Source organism: Vitis vinifera, chromosome 16 (genome assembly GCF_030704535.1).
Source record: "Vitis vinifera cultivar Pinot Noir 40024 chromosome 16, ASM3070453v1".
In the NCBI taxonomy this organism is placed as follows: Eukaryota; Viridiplantae; Streptophyta; class Magnoliopsida; order Vitales; family Vitaceae; genus Vitis; species Vitis vinifera.
In genome coordinates this window covers 3372560-3389517 of record NC_081820.1, presented here as the reverse complement: position 1 = coordinate 3389517, position 16958 = coordinate 3372560, and the positions used below count along the sequence as shown (strand labels likewise).

Below are 16958 nucleotides of genomic sequence, written 5' to 3'. Positions count from 1 at the left end.
GAAATTCCTAATAATAAAAAATATAAAAATTTCTATTTCTATTAACAAAATATAAAAACTTTCCAAAACTCAAATATTTAAATATAAAAACAAAATCAAATAAAATATCTAACTAATTGGATTTTAGAAACTAAATAAACTATAAATAAACTAAATATAAAAACTAAATAAAATATCTATGCCCATGAATTAATTGAAGAGGATAGAAAGACACAGAGAGAACATGGCTATGGTTATGATTTCCATCTTATAATCTCCCGTCAATAACACACATACCTGCCCGGATTGGTCATTTTGGGGTTGGATACTCTCAACGAAATTCTATATCTCATTCCCACTTAGATACAAACAGAAAAATCATTCTTTTTTTTTTTCCTCTCTCGTTTTTTTGAAATGATGAAGATTATGTGATAGTATATCTTAAAAAAATTTTGTACCTGTCATTCTCACACAAATACATATTAAAAATCATTCATTTTTTCCTGTTTTTCACTTTTTTTTAAGGACTTGATCATGTGTTTGGTTTAGATTAAAAAAATCAATTAATCTATAGTTTTTTCTTCCATGCTAGAAGATTAAACCTAAATTTTTCTTCCCTACAACTCAAGAAAACACAATTCACAAAAACCATAATACAAAGATGTTGAAACAATTAATATAATGACATTAATAAAAGAAAAAAAAAATGATAGATTCAAGAGATTTTGGGTTACCTGGGAGTCCACAAAGTGAAGAATGTCGGTTTTGAGCGTGTTGACTATGGATGGGTGAGAGAAAAGGTTGAAGAAGATCATGATTTTATATATAGGATTTATATATTGAGATTTTTTGGATTGTGGGTGAGATATGGAAACAATGGGATTTTTATATGGTATCCATCATTATTAATTCTAAAAGTGGGCTCATTAAGTTATAATACTTAAAAAAATTTATTTTATATGATGTCACTTCCCAAAAAATGACACTATAAATATAAAATTAATATCATCTAACTACCTCAATTGAAGATTTTTTATATGATGTGTCACCTTTATTTATTATAAACCCTATGGTGTCATTATTTTAAAATGACACCGTAAATAGTGACACCATTAACTATTTTTGTAGTAGTGTTAGTTTGTGTCACAGCCGCCGCAGTGGGAATGTGTTAAATGAGTTGCAAAGTTTCTTAAATAAGTAGAACGAGTCTTAATTATATCCTTACTTAGATCTCTTCTAATTGTATATCTAAGTTCTGGCAAAATATTAACATATTCTTCACCTGAAGCAACTTGGTAGATTGCATGTGACGTGGTCAAAACTATTATATTATAGCAGAATAAAAGAACCAAAAACACACATCTTATATGTCACAGACCTGTTAGCCGGCTAGAGATAACTCAAAGGTTATCCAAAATATTAATTAATACACAAAGTACCTGATCAATTAAGTAGCTTCTTTGTGAATTTCGACTTTTGCTTAATTAATTTTATGAGACTGCTTCAGAGTTGGAACGTGTTAGAGTCTCTTCATCTATAAATAGACAATCGGGTAATTCTCTAAATTGCAAGTCATAGAAACTCTTGCTGTCATCGCAGTCCATTGTATAAGTAAAATTCCTTGCTCTTCCATCAAAGATTACTCAAAGAGAATTCATTGTATAACATGGGGTAGATGTCTCCAAGGGTCTTTAGAAGCTTCCCATCTCTTATATAAGCCCATGGGGAGGGTCATTTGAAGCATCTTGTGACACTTTCCCCCACCCATGCCGTCGACGTCCTCGTCATTGTCTCTATTTGAAATCTCTCAATGTGTTTCCAAAACCTTCTCAAAGCATCCGCATGTTCCCAGCTTACCTGCCTCTTAGGTAGTCATTTCCATCGAACTAGATACTCTATCATAGGAGGGATCCCTTATCTCCTGGTGACCCGTTCAACCAGGACATTCTTCACCTCCTTCTCCCATGAAGCCTAGGATGGATGTAGACCCCTACACTTTCGATACTTAGAGTGTTGTTCCCTCTTGCCCATTGAGTTCACTTTTCCCTTGGTGACCTTGTCCATGTGTGTGTGGGCTACCTCAGCTCACTCCCCTTTTCCCTCCTTTACTTGCACCCCTGATAATAAGGAGGTCTTAGGCGTACTAGGCTTTAGGTTGACTTGGAGGGCACCTAGCAGCTGCATCGAGTTCATATGTACTTCGTCTTCTTATTCCCTCTCCTCGATCATGGCACTAAGCGTCTCCCTCTTTGGACAATCCTGTGCCCAATGTGGACCGTCACACAGGAAGCATTTCATTTTAGGAGTAAACTCCTTCTTTTCCACCTTACCCCTTCCTTCCTGGACGTTAGGCGTCTTACCTAATCCCAATCTAGGAGTATTGTGGTCCCTTGAAACCTCGTTTCCCCCACCCGTGGTGTGGCTATCCTCCAAATACTCAACCTTGGAGGAGTCTTCCCTTTTGTAATCTATTAAAGACTTTTCTATTACCATAGCAGTGGCTAAGTCTTGAACACCTCGACACTTTAATTCTTTCTCGACCCACCCTTGAAGGTTATCCATGAAGTTGAATAGCAACTCCTCCTCAGTCATGTCAGGAATCTCAAGAATCTCAGCATGAGTGAAGAGAATTTCTTGACATAGTGGCATATCGAGCCTGTGTGCTTGAGATGCCTCATGTTTTTCCTAGTTAGGTAAGCCACATCCTAGGGGTAGAATTGCCTCTTAATCTCCTCTTAAGTCTTCTCACGTCTCTATGGTGAAAATGTCTTTCTCCATATCGTCGAACCTTTGACGCCACCATAGAATAGCATTATCGGTGAGGTTAAGGGTCGTGGTACATACCTTGATCGCTTCATTTTTTAGTGCGATAGCCTCAAAGTGGCGCTCCATGTGCGATAAGAAGTTGTCCAGATCCTTAGCATCCCTCTTTCCATTGAACATGTGTGGCTTGGGCACCTCCACCCTTGGTGCCTTATGAGTGGTCATGACTCATGTTGATATGACAGTCTTGTAGAGCCAGCTCTTGTCGAACCTCTTGGTCTCGGGCCTCCATGCATGCAGCCAAGGCCTCCACCCTTGACTCCATACTAGCGAACATGTTCATGACCTTGTCTTGGAAGGACATGAACTCCTTGTGTGTGACATCGACTAAACTTGTGAGCCTAGCACCCCCTCACAAAGGTCTTGGATCTGGTCCCTTAAATCCTCTAAGCCCTTCTCCATACCTAGTTCAATCACGTCCACCCCTTCCTGGGTGTCTGCCATGGCTAGCTCCACCTTAGCTAGCCTTGCCTCCATGTTAGCTATGGCATCACGAGATTTATCCTTCCTGCCCCTGCCCTGTGCAGTAGGGTCGACCTCCCTCCCTCGAGGTTGTTCGCTAGTCTCCTCCACGTTGGAGCCCAACATGCTTCCTTTACTATGCCCGCTTCATAGCCGCGCTCTAATACCAATTGTCACAAACTTAATCTTTTCCTAAGCTTGTGCAGCACTTAGACAAGTCAAGATACTTGATCTTGCTAAGTCGGCCTTACTCCCAATACTTAGCTTGCTAGGCTAAGATGCTCACAATTTGGAAGCTTTAGAAGGCATAGTAGGCAACTCTTAAATAATGGAATCTTTTATTGCTCAAAGAAAGCTTTACAAGTGCTTTAGAACTCATTTGCTTGGTTGGTTAGGTTCTTGGGTGGTTTTTGGGAGGTGCCTTGGCCAAATAAGGGCTTAACCTATTTATAGGCACCAATGGAACTCTTTGGAATCTTGGAGGGTTCCTTACAACTTAAGAATAATCTAGAAGCTCTCACACTAGTCTATATACAAGGGTAAAATGACTTTGGAAGATTCTAGAACACCCCACACTATTCCAATGCTCTCTTAGCCAAGTGTAGAGATGTATGCACATCTCTAGCCCTTTCTAGAAGCTTCCATACTCTTCCACTTTGTAGCTAAGTGTAGATGTCTCCAAGGGTCTCTAGAAGCTTCCCACCTCTTATATAAGCCCATGATGAGGGTCATTTGAAGAATCTTGTAACAATATGCCTAGTTCCTTGCATAAAGGATAAAATGATTTATTTGTTTTGTTTAGATTTGTTTCTATGAGGAATTGTTCTAAGATTGCTAGTTTTTTCAACAAGTGATGTTAGAGCCAAGTTATTTGAGGAATTTTTCAACCCTAATTAAATGGATGATTTGGGTAATAATAATAATAATACTATGATCAAACTCACGGCTACAAATTATTTAATTTGAAAGTCATGAATGAAGAATTTGCTTTGAGTATGAAGATACTTTGTTAGGTGATAGTAGCAAACCAAATAATTCATCTAATAAGGATTGGGTAAAACTAAATAGAAAGACAATTGGAAAGATTAGGCAATTGGTTCACTACAATGTATATCAATGTGTTACACATGAAACTAATGCTTATAAAGTGTGGAATACTCTACAGGAGTCGCGTGAAAAGAATAATGCACAAAACAAAGCTTTTCTTTTTTTAATAATAATAATAATAATAAATAAATAAATAAATAAAAACAAAAAAACCTTATTTTTTTGAAATATCATGATAAACCCTCTACTTTTGAGCACTTAAATGTTTTTCAAGGTATATTGAACCAATTGGATACAATGGAAATTAATTTAGGTGATGAGATTTATGCTCTGTGTTTGATTGGTTTATTGTCTTATGGTTGCGAGACTCTTTTTGTTTGTTTTATTTATTTGTGGCAAACTAGGACACACAAGAAGTTTTAATATAAAGTACTTGAAGGGAATAAATATAGAAAAAGGTAAGGAAAACAAAGGAGTCAGTCTTGCAGTTGTAGTTGTCATTGATGTTTATATTGTTTGTGATGATGGTAGAATTAATCTCACATGTTAGGATTCACATTGGGTCATAGACTTCAATGCTTTGCATCATGTCACTTTGCTTCGTGATGTTTTCTCCTTATACTAGTGGCTAGTTTTATTGTACGAGGATAGGGAATGATGTTGAGTGCAAAATTGCTAGCATGAGAGATATCTATCTAAATATAAACATTGCTTAATTATAAATTATTTATGAAGAACAATGTAAGGCATGTTAATGAAATTCATCTTAATTTAATTTCAACTAGTTTATTTGATGACAAGGGTTATCATAACCATTTTGGTGAAGGAAAATGAAAGCTCATAAAGGGGTATTTAGTAGTAGCTAGAGGAAGTAAATGTAATTCTCTTTATGTGACAGAGGCTACATCCTATGGGAGAGGTAATTACAGTTGAAGATTCTTCCACTCAACTTTAGTATGTACGCTTGTTCGCTTGAGTCAGAATGGTATGTCGATTCTTTCTAAGAAGCATAATCTTCATAGATTGAAATTTATAGATTTGAAGGTATGCACTTATTGTATGATAGGTAAACGACACAGGGTTGTATTTAAAAGTTTCTATTCATCTAGGAAACCAAATGGTTTAAATTTTGTCCATATTGATATGGATGTTGTGAGTTTTCACAGTACTCATTCTTATCTTACTTTCATTGATGATCATTTGAGAAAAACTTGGGCTTATTAATTTTTTGGAAAAAAAAAGAAGAAAACAAGGACTAGAATCCAATTTTTTTTCAAGCTCTTTGATATTGTAGTTGAGTGGGAAACTAAAAGGAAGCTGAAATACATATGTGCAAATAATGGTAATGAATATAGAGGGCCATTTGTAGAGTAGGAAAAGGAAAAATTGCATTACAACCTCATATCAGTAAAAGCATTTTAGATTTTCTAGACAAGTTAAAAGAAACCAAACAACTTCAACCAAATTTTAATTATCTAGCAAAATACTATAAAAATACTCAATTCACAACATCATCATGAGGAATACCCTAATTTGTCAACCTATCAAAATGTATGAGCTTCATTGAAGGCTTTCATTAAGATTGATTGAGAAGAATCTGTGATTGACCTCAAGAGAGTCTTTTTAGAAAAATTTAAGAAACTAATGGAATTAAGAGTCAACCCTTACAATTTTAGATATCTAATAAGAGAACTGTTTGTAAGTTAACAAATGAACCAACTAGAAACAATATATGGCAAACCTTAGCATTTTGTATACAATTTATCAGGTGATTTTTGTTAGGTATCTTATATCCATCGAAATAGTTATTGTCAATCATCATTAAGTCTCTTATGATCAATTACAAGTCTAGATTTCCCCTATTGATTTTGTTCCTATTGCTAACCATAAAAGCTGATGTTTGTTGTTTTGTCCTATTATTTCTAACTTAAGTAATTCACATATATATTCTCTAAATTTTTCTATATCTAACGAGGTGTAATTTGCATTTTCTACCTTTTGAACTATGTTTAATTTCCAACTCATTTTCTCTTTTTTTTTTTTTTTCTTTTTATCATTCATCGTGAAGATTTGATAAGAATATATGGATCACAAAGGTTATCCAAATCAAACCCCTATCATCACCATTATCCTCCGTCATTTGCAGAAATTTTCAATAAATATTAATAAGAAAAAATAATTTTTTTTAATAATAATTGAGAATTTGGTAGTTCTACATATTTAATTGACGAATATGAGAAGTGAACCATTTACTTCATTTATTGGAATTAATTCTTCTCCATATAAAAATTTTTAATCTCATGGTAAATGTTCATAATGAATAATTGTTATTAAGAACTAGTATATTATCTACATGCATCAAAACAAAATTATAATATTTAAAGAAATGATCCATCTTTGGCTGCAATATTCTTGGTGCCCTTTTTTTAATCCAAATGCTAATACTAGCTATTTTTAATGTCCCTTATGGGCATGAAAATTCCGTCCAAAGAATTGAATCTTTATCTAAAGTTTTTTAATCTAAGCAAAGACATTGAGATGGAATATCATATGCATGTAATACATTTTACAATTGATTTTAAGTTTTTGTTCTTGAACATCGTATCTTGATGTATTTTATGGAAAAATGTACGTATAATTAAGGATATAATGGATGTCTAAATATTTATGCATTTTAATAAGTTCTTTTTCTTTTCATGCCACAACCACGCCCTTAAATAAAACCAAAGCAATTGACTCATTTTTCTGCTTAATAAAATGGATTGTGGATTTGTTTACTATGGGATATTCTTCTCTACTTGCTCTAAATATTTATATTTAGAAATTGTGTTTGTCAATGTCAATTGCTGCAAAAGATTAAAGTTTGATAGTTGATAGCTTAAGATGACTTTTAAGTTAAATTATACTCAAGTTATTGACTTAAAACTTATTACTTAATTCTTACTTTAAGTATTAAGGTTATTTAATAAAATTAATTTAAAATTTATTCTATATTATTAAATTGATATGTTTATCCTCATAAATTATAAGTAGAGCAAATGATGTCAAATGATAATGAAGGTCGTGGAGTATCAAAAGAAATTGTGTAGGTAATTATAACAAATAATAGTAAAAAGATAAAATAAAGATATGGAATTAATAATAAACTAATTGTTTTTATTTATTAATTAAAGTTATTTTTTACTTTTAATCATATCATTAAGTTTTTTTTATCAAACATACTTAATTTATTTAATGACTTAAATTAAGTTATTAAGTCACTTTAACTTATTAAGTTTGTTTACTAAACACTCACTTAATATGTAGTTAAATGAACTAATTTGACTTTATGTTAAATTAGACTTAAGTTATTGATTTAAAACTTATTAATAAATTCTTGTTTCAAGTGTATGTGTATTTAGTTCCTAAATATAAAAGTGTTAGAGAAAGAAAATAAAAGAAAACAAATATAAAATATTTTCCTTAGTGGGTTATCTAGGAAAACAAAAGGAAATTAGAAATAAAAACACTATCCATGGTGAATTAAGATTAATCATGGCTCATGGAAAGTACTAATTAAGGAAAAAAAACCATTTTCTTTATATTTATATTTAGATATTACGACAAGATGCGAGGAAAATTTCCTTTTAATTTCCTTAGAAAAAAAATAAAGAAAGTTTGAGAAAATTTTATTATATTCATCATCTACATTTGCCTTCGTTCAAAAATTTGATGCACTTCTTATGTGATCTTATTGTTTTAAGTTACTTTGTTCTATTTATTTATATATTACTTTTATATATTTGTGTTTTTATTTAACGATTTGGATTTTGTCATACTGGCTTTCAACGGCTGAAATTTAAAGTTGGATAGCTAATACCATAAAATTTTCCTTTTTATCTTGATCTGAATTGTTGCTCTTGTAATGGTTCTCATACCATAAATATATGTATGAGAGTGTTAGAAAAGAATTTAGATTTTATTGTCAAGAGAAAATGATTAATAGGTAAAACTTCCAAGCACCCATATTGACCAAAGGACTCGAAAACCGCCCACTTGACACCCATACACTAGTGGAGGCATATTCCAAATTTCCAACTAGGCAACTGCCAACAACTTTTGCCCCGTGTAAATCTTGAACAAGTAGGTCCTACCACGTCAATCACTTAGCCATGTCTGAGCAAGCCAGTTGTTTTTAAGTTGATTTTGAAAAAAATAAAAACAAAATAATTTTTAAAAGAACGAAGTTTTAAAAAAATAGAGAAGAATTTGATAATAAATTGATTTTTTTAAACACAATTGTAATTAAGACAACTTTCAATAGATATCTTCAAAAATATTTCAGGTGGTCTCGAATTTTAAAAAGAAATATTTTTTTTGTGTTTTAAAGAATAATTGGTGTTTTTAAAATCCCTAAGAAACTTGGGGCCGTTTGGTTTCTGTTTTTAAAAAATTGTTTCGGAAAACAATTTTTTCTGTTTTTAGAAAAAATAAAAAATGTGTTTGAGGACTGAATTTTGAAAAACAGATTTTGTTTTCAAAAAAAAAAAAAAACTTGTTTGGTTGAATTAATAAAAAGGTTTTTTAGAATAAGTAAAATAAAAAACATGTTTAAAAGTTTTTTTTTTAATTAATAAAATATTTTCTTCTATTAACTTGATATTATAAATATATAAATAATTTTCATATGCACAATTCACTTAAATTAAAAAAAAACCATTTTGAAATTTTTACACCAATTATAATTTGCTTAAACAAATGATGACTTTGTTAACATGTGTAAGTATATTAATTTCAATAATTTAAAGAAGAAGAAATGGTTTGTGGGTGGGGGTGTGGTAGTTGGGTGGAGCTCACCTTTATGGAAATACAAAAAACAGCTAAGAAAACACAAAAATAAAGAAGAGAAAACACAAAAAATAATCTATTCTTTGAATAATGAAAAAGTAATGAAAATATCTTTTTATTGTTATCAAAAAAGTGGTTTTTAAAAACACAAAAAATAAAAACACACCCCCTTCCCCAAACTAGTTTTTTTGTATTTTTTTATTTTCAAGAACAGAAAACAGTTATTAAAAATAAGAACCAAACAGACCCTTAATATTTGTTTTTAGAACCAAACATTTTCCCAAGCATTTGAGGTTATATACCAAAATGAATTAAAAAAATCTCTTAATCATTAGATTAATATATCTATCCTAAATAAGGAAGAAAGATACATTTTAAAAATTAATTATATAAAATTTAAAAATTAGTTATTTTTATTCATTATGTTAAGTTATTTTTTAAAAAAAAATTAGCTTATGATATTAATTTATTTTATAAAACATATTTATATACTTCATGACTTAATCTAAAGTATTATTTAGATTGACTTTTGTTAAGTCAAGAATTCTTTTTTATGCTTCACAAAAGCTTTTTATATGTTGGGTTAATTTTGTTAGAAAAAATATATATATATACTTAAAAAAATTCCTATGAAATATATAAAGAAAAAAAATGTTATTTCTTATAAAAACTTTATTTTTTAATACAACTTTTATGGTATTAATATTATTCTTTAAAAATTATTATTATAACTTAATTTTCACATCAAAGTATTATTTAGCTTGAGTTCTTATAAGTTAGGCTTCTTAATTTCAATAGGAAAAATGAGTTTTCGCACACTAATATAAAAATAATTACAAAATAAGAACATCTAAAAATAATTGAAGTTTTATATGCTCACCGATTCAAAGGTAGTACGTAGAATACTCAAAGGTAGTACTTATATTATTAAAAGGTAGTATCTTTGGCAAAAAAAATATATATATATGAAATACTAATTTAAATAACAATTTGAAATTTGTATTTTATAAACTTAAGTTCCTATTTTGTGATTTTTGATTTTTCATATGAATGTATGAAAATACACTTTTCTTATTTCAATAAAAGCTTTGTAGATGTTTGACTAAAAAGAAAAAAAAGAAAAAGAAAATTATAATAGAAGGTAGAAAAATGTCAATTCTTTATTTTAACTTATAAGATATCTAATTAAAAACTAAACTTTCCATGTCATAAGCCATTAATAGCCAAAATTTCCATATCATAAGCCATAAATTTGATTTTAAAAAGTCAAAGTAAAGTTATTTGGTAATATACTCTTGTTTTATTCATAGTAAAGTCATAGTAGCACAACAGGAGCACAAGGAGATATTCGACTCACAAACATGGCAACAGTAGCTAATACTCGGTACTTAAACATGGTAACTGATCAAACTATATTCATATCAAAGCGAGCAGGGTGTCTTCCTCATGGAGTGGTGATACCTGCAGAAACCAATAATCAAGTCAATTACATCAAACAAGTGCATTAATTAACCATCATCATCAATTAATCAATAATGGCCTCCAATTAAAATATTAACAAAGCTAACTTACTCCCACACTTGAATTTTCGAGGAACTGTCCTTCCACACCCTTCAATTTTCTTAACCACGTATGGAACACCAAGGCCTCCAATGATGGCGGCGGTCTTGGTACTGACGTAGGGGCACACACACTCAACATGGCTCACTCGAACGCGCTGGCAGCAGTCTGCAGATGGGCTGCGCCAGTATAGCACTGGCCTGCAAGCGTTAACCAGCTGGTTCCTCTCCTCTTTGCACTCGCTGGGACTCGTGTCTGCGCTCGCCATGTGATTATTCCCCCAAATGCATACTAAGACTGCAGCCACCAGCACCAGAACCGCCCTCATGCTTCTCATCATTTTTTTTCCCCACAAGTTCAAAACATTGCTGAGGAGCAGCTGAAATATATAGAAATGAGTTGAGTACCCAAGTGGCCGTGTCCATTCCTTTGTGCACAAAGTCTATGGCATTTTCTTACAATATGTGTATTGCCTTTTTAGTTTTGGGTTGGTTGGAGCCCATCAACATAGTGGAGGATGCCATTTTCTTACCATTATCACTTTGAAGAACATTCCAAGTGTATTCTTTGTGGGAAAATTTATGTCCATGTGCTAGGTCGTGGTTAATTCTGTTTCAAAATTCAAGATAAATGCTCTATGGGACCCAAGCCAGTGACTTGGTGAGGTTTCTGACGGAACTGATCATGCTTACGTTTCGCTTTATTTTTTCATTATGTGTATTGAGTGCTTTGACTAGATTATTAGGAAAATCTATCAGAGCTCTTCTGGTATGTACCCTGCACAAGAGAACCTGAAAGCAATAAAAAATATTGGGCATTCAATCCATCTCGGTTAGACGAACAGTAAGATGTACTAGTAATACTTTGAACTTGCCACTGTAGTTTTGGCAAGAGAAAAGGTAATAAAAAAATAAAATAAAATAATAACACATAGATTTACGTGAAAAACCCTAAATGGGAAAAATCATAGATAGAGAAGAAAATCCACTATATTAAAATATTAGTATAAAAAGAGAGAGTTGTGAGTGGCTATGGCAGCAACATAATCATCATAATCCTAAAACGAGAGAGAGAGTAATTAACAAAGTAAGTCCAAACTACAAAATTGGGTCAACCATATACCCCAAAAATCTCATAATTATAATTTCATTATATATGTCACACCACGAGCTTTTCAGATCAGACCAAATAGAATTTGAATTACTAAATTCTAACAACTTAGTCTTGATGAAATTGTTTCTTGGTTGATTTCCACTTAGTTGATTTCGAATAAGTGATAAAAAAACTAACTTGGTCAATAGTTGGATGACTTGATTGCACTGGTTGGGCATTTCTATTGCACATTTTCTCATCTCCATGAATTTCATAACCTGAACGAGGTCATCATATTCCAAGAGATGACATCTCTTTCATTGATTGAATTGAAATTTTCTATTGATTTATCAGGTTGCCCACATTTTTTTTATACATGTAAACCAATGACCTTGCCAGAGATGAGTCCAATTCAAACTAAATAACTTCTTCACTGCGAAATTGAATGTGAGCTTCTTCAATGGTTCTACACTACACTTGGAATTCATGGGGAAAAAATGAAGATTTAAGCACCATGGGAACACCCAATTGCTTTTTTCACCTCCAAACTATGGAAATCATTTACTTTCTAATACAGCAAAAAAGCTTGACGCCCCTTGCCAATGTCCTAAAACTCAATTCTCTCGCCAGTAGGAACTCATCAAAACCAGCAGTGAGCTAGGCCCAATAGTGAATAGTCCCAAGTTTTGAGATCAAAAGCTATTAATTAATGTTCCATCAAAGCAATGTTCTTAATGATCACCATGTTAACTTTACTTTTGGTAAGACAAAAGTTTCACCATATTTTTATTATAATTTTTTTTTCATGCATGTAAATAGTATACTATTTAAATTGACTTTTGATAAATCAAGAATTTTTTCTAAGTTCAATAAAAACTTTTATATCTATTTAATTAATTTTATTTATAAAAAAAGTTAACAACTTAGAAAAAACCTTAATATGGAAGTTAGCTTGAGTTCCACATGTTGAATAAATCACGAATTCCTTATGGTTAATAAAACTTTTATAATATTAATATTATTTTTAAAATTTATTACTATAACTTAATTTTGCATATTAAAGCACTATTTAGCCTAGGTTTTTATAAGTCACCTTTTTCTTTTTCATTTTTTTTTTTTTTGAAGTTCAATGATAGACTTATAGAAGTTTGAATAATTTTGCTAAACAACTTATGATTTAAGAAAAGGGAACTTTTCATAGAGAAGATAGAAAAATACCACTTTTTTTTTTGGAATAAAGCTCTCCTTTAACTTATAACATAAGCTAATCTAATTAAAAACTAAAATTTTAATGTTATAAGTAATTAAAAAGTTAAGGTCTTATTTGATAACTGTTTTTTAAAGTATGTATGAAAAACGGTTTTTGAAAATAGTTTTTGACAATCATTCTTTGATATTTTGTAGAACAAAAATCTGTTTAAAAACTTGATTTTTTTTTAACTTATTTTTAATATTTTTAAATATGTTTTAAAAATAATTTTTATATCTAATGCTTTTTTTTTAAATCATTCTACATCTTTGTATAATTATTTTTAAAACAGTTCTCAAAAAACAAGTAAAAATAATTAAAAACAATTAAAAGATGTTATTTGAAAACACCTTATTTTTTATTCTTAATAGAAAACAGTTTTTTAGTTGTTAAATATGTTTTCTATTTTTATATTTTAAATAATAAAAAACTATTCTCAAAAATAGTTTTCAAAGATACTTTAAAATTTCCATATCATAAGCCATCAATTTGATTTTAAAAAGTCAAAGTTATTTGGTAATAGACTAATAATATATCCACCCATAGAAAATACAAGAAACATGCCATTCCTTTCCGATAAAATTTCCATAGTAAAGTCATACTAGCACAGGCCGGCACGCGTTACCAGCGACTTTCCTCTCCTCTTTGCACTCGGTGGGGCTCATGTCTGCGCTCGCCAATTGAATATTCCCCCAGATGCATACTAAGACTGCAACCATCAGTACCAGAACTGCCCTCATGCTTCTCATCATTTTTTGCCCACACAATCACAAAACATTGAGAAGCAGCTGAAATTTATAGAATTGAGTTGGGTACCCAAGTGGCCGTGTCCATTACTATGAGCACGAAGTCTATTGCCATCCACAAACCATAGGTTATTGGGGTTAAGCTGAGGATACAATATGTGTATTGTTTTTTTAGTTTTGGGTTGGTTGGATCCCATCAACATGGTAGAGGATGTCATTTTCTTGCAATTATTAATTTGAAGAACATTCAAAGTGTATTCTTTGTGGGGAAATAGGTCCTAATTAGATGTCCCATAATTGAAGCCAAATGCGCCATGGGACCCAAGCCAGTGACTTTGGTGCTTATATTTCGGTTATTTTTCCATTATGTGTATTGAGTACTTGACGGGATTATTAGGAAAATCTATCAGAGTTTGTCTGGTATGTGCCTTGTACAAGAAAACCTGAAAACAATAAAAAATATCTTGGGCATTTAGGTAGACAAACAGTAAGATGTACTGGTTATACTTTGAACTTTGCACTGTGATTTTACCCTATATGGCAAAAACTTAGTCCTGATGAACTTGTTTCTTGGTTGATTTCCACTTGATTATACACAAAGGAAAAGTCGTCATCCAGTTCAGTCACAATGAGCTTCACCAGATAAAAATCTAACTTGGTGGATTTTTGGATGACTTGATTGCTCTGTGTTGGGGATTTCTATTCCAATACATTTTCTCATCTCCATGCATTCCATAACTTGAGGTTATCATATTCCAAGAGATGACATTTTTTTCATTGATTGAAGTGAAATTTTCTCTTGATTTATGAGGTCGTTCACATTTTTTTAACATGTAAACCAATGCACTAGCTAGAGATGGTTCCAATTTAAACTAATAACTTCTTCGTAACGAAATGGAGCGTGAGCTAATTCTTCCATTGTACTACACTACACTTGGACTTCGTGGGGAAAAAACAAAGATTTAAGCCGTTTTTGGTAATTGTTTTTTACCACAATTTTTTGTTCTTTAAAATAAATAAAAAATAAAAAATACTACATATAAAATTTATTTTTGAAACATATTTAAAAACATAGAAAAAAGGCTAAAAGCATTGCAGGTTATCAAAGAGACATTTATTTAATAAAAATCAGAGAATACTTTTTAAAAATTACTTTACAGAACTATTTCTGAAAACAATTACCAAACATGGTCTAAGACTTTGTTTGGAAACTGTTTTTGAAAATAATTTTCGCAAATTTTTCTCTAATGTTTTGTAAAACAAAAGTTTATTTAGAAACATGAAATATTTTTAATCTATTTTCTATGTTCTAAAATATGATTTAAAAATAACTTTTATATATGGTATTTTATTTTTAATCATTCTCCATATTTATATAATTATTTTTAAAATAATCATTAAAAAATAAATAAAAACAATTGAAAATAATTAAAATATGAACGTGTTTTCTATAATAAATGTGAGGTAAATTATAGTATGGTTGATCGTAATCTATTAGGAATGACTTGGAGGTAAATGTATATATGGTTGATCGTGATCGGAATGACTTGGATTAAAAAATCGCTTGGCTAGGCTTGAGCCTATGACCGGGGGTATGCAAAACACGAACTCTAACCACCAACGCAACTTGTCCTTGGATATTTTAAGTCACATATATTAATTATATACTATATATATGATTGTGCCATTTAAAACTTTTTCCGAAACTAATAAAATATAAAGATTGTTATAAAATGAAAAACAAGCTAACAAAATATAAATTGTAAAGAGGATTTAGAGGAGAGAAAAAAAAGAATGAGAGAAAGAATATCAAATGACTTTCGAGAATAGTCCTTACCCAAGGTATGAGAAGTCTTTTATAGGTTTCACCATATGAAGTCCCATTGCTCATCTTTAAGATTAGCAAATGGAAGTTCATAAATGAACTTCAATATTTCTTTGGATTAATTGATTAAAAATGATGAAAACATCCCAAATTTGTAAAACTATCCTCTCCCATTTTGGAACTTGAAGAGTAACCCATTTTTGATATAATACCCTCCAATAATTTCATTATTTACATGTATATTTTAAAAGAAAATGTTACTTTTGCAAAAAAAAAAAAAAAAAAAAGATGAGGGTATTTTTGTCCAAAATGAGTATTTTTTAGGTAGAAAAAAGGTGAAGGGTTAGTTTTCCAAAGTGGGGATGATTTCATCCCTTTTAATCAGTTATCCCTATTTCTTTCAATGTGGTCATTCACCACTTATTTACAACACTCCCCCTTAGATGACCGTCATATTATGCCTCATTAAAACCTTTCTAGTAAAAAACTTTATGGGAAAAACTATCAAAGGAAAAAAAAAAAAAAGTACCACATTTTTATACTTTAAGTTATTCTTAATCTATTAGGACTGTCTCATTAAAAACCTTGTGAGTAAAACCTAGTGGAATAAAACTTAGACAAAAGGAAAAATAGTACAATACATTAACATTCTTTTATAAGCATACTCCCCTTTATGTCAATATCCTTGAGTTGACGCATTCAATCTTGTATATTAACTTCTTGAATGTTGAAGTTGGCAATGACTTTGTGAATAAATATGTTAGATTATCACTTAAGTACTATATTTGTTGAACATCTTTTGGAGTTCATGTATGCAACATTATTTTCAAATAATATTATTGGGTTGCCTTTGATGGAGGAGAGTCCATATGATTCCCAAATATGTTGGATCATACATCTTAGCTATATACATTCATGACTTGCTTCATGAATTATAAATAATTCTAAATGATTTGATGATGTGAATGTCATTATTTATTTAATAGATCCCCATGAAATAGCAGTACCATTACAATTAAACACATACCTTATTTATGACCTAACTTTATGTGGATTTGAAAGGTATTCTGCATCGACATATCCAAGCAATTGTAGCTTTGATTCCCTTAAGTAAAATATACCCATATTTGTAGTTTCACGAAGATAGCGCAATATATGTTTGATATCATTCCAATGTCTTCGGATTGGAGTAGAACTGCATTGTGCTAATAAATTGATAAACAAAGCAATGTCTAGGGGTGTACAATTGGTGAGATACATAAGTGCACCAATAACACTAAGATATAGTACTTCAAGACAAAGTAATTATTCATCTTTTTCGCAAGGATGAAATTGGTCTTTTTTTTAC

At 30.9% G+C, this 16958-nt stretch overlaps 1 protein-coding gene across 1 annotated transcript; it reads right to left on the bottom strand.

Annotated features, from left to right (window-relative positions):
* Positions 1-10415: 10415 nt before the first annotated feature.
* Positions 10416-11051, bottom strand: LOC104881990 (uncharacterized). Its single transcript, XM_010663867.3, has 2 exons — positions 10711-11051; positions 10416-10599 (listed from the first exon to the last, which is right to left on the bottom strand). Exons 1-2 carry the CDS (start codon positions 11036-11038, stop codon positions 10583-10585), a joined length of 345 nt encoding a protein of 114 aa, XP_010662169.1. The 5' UTR covers positions 11039-11051; the 3' UTR covers positions 10416-10582.
* Between the last annotated feature and the right edge of the window lie 5907 nt (positions 11052-16958).

Coding starts and splice junctions, on each gene's coding strand:
- LOC104881990 (XM_010663867.3), bottom strand. CDS start 11,038: ATGATGAGAAGCATGAGGGCGGTTCTGGTGCTGGTGGCTGCAGTCTTA.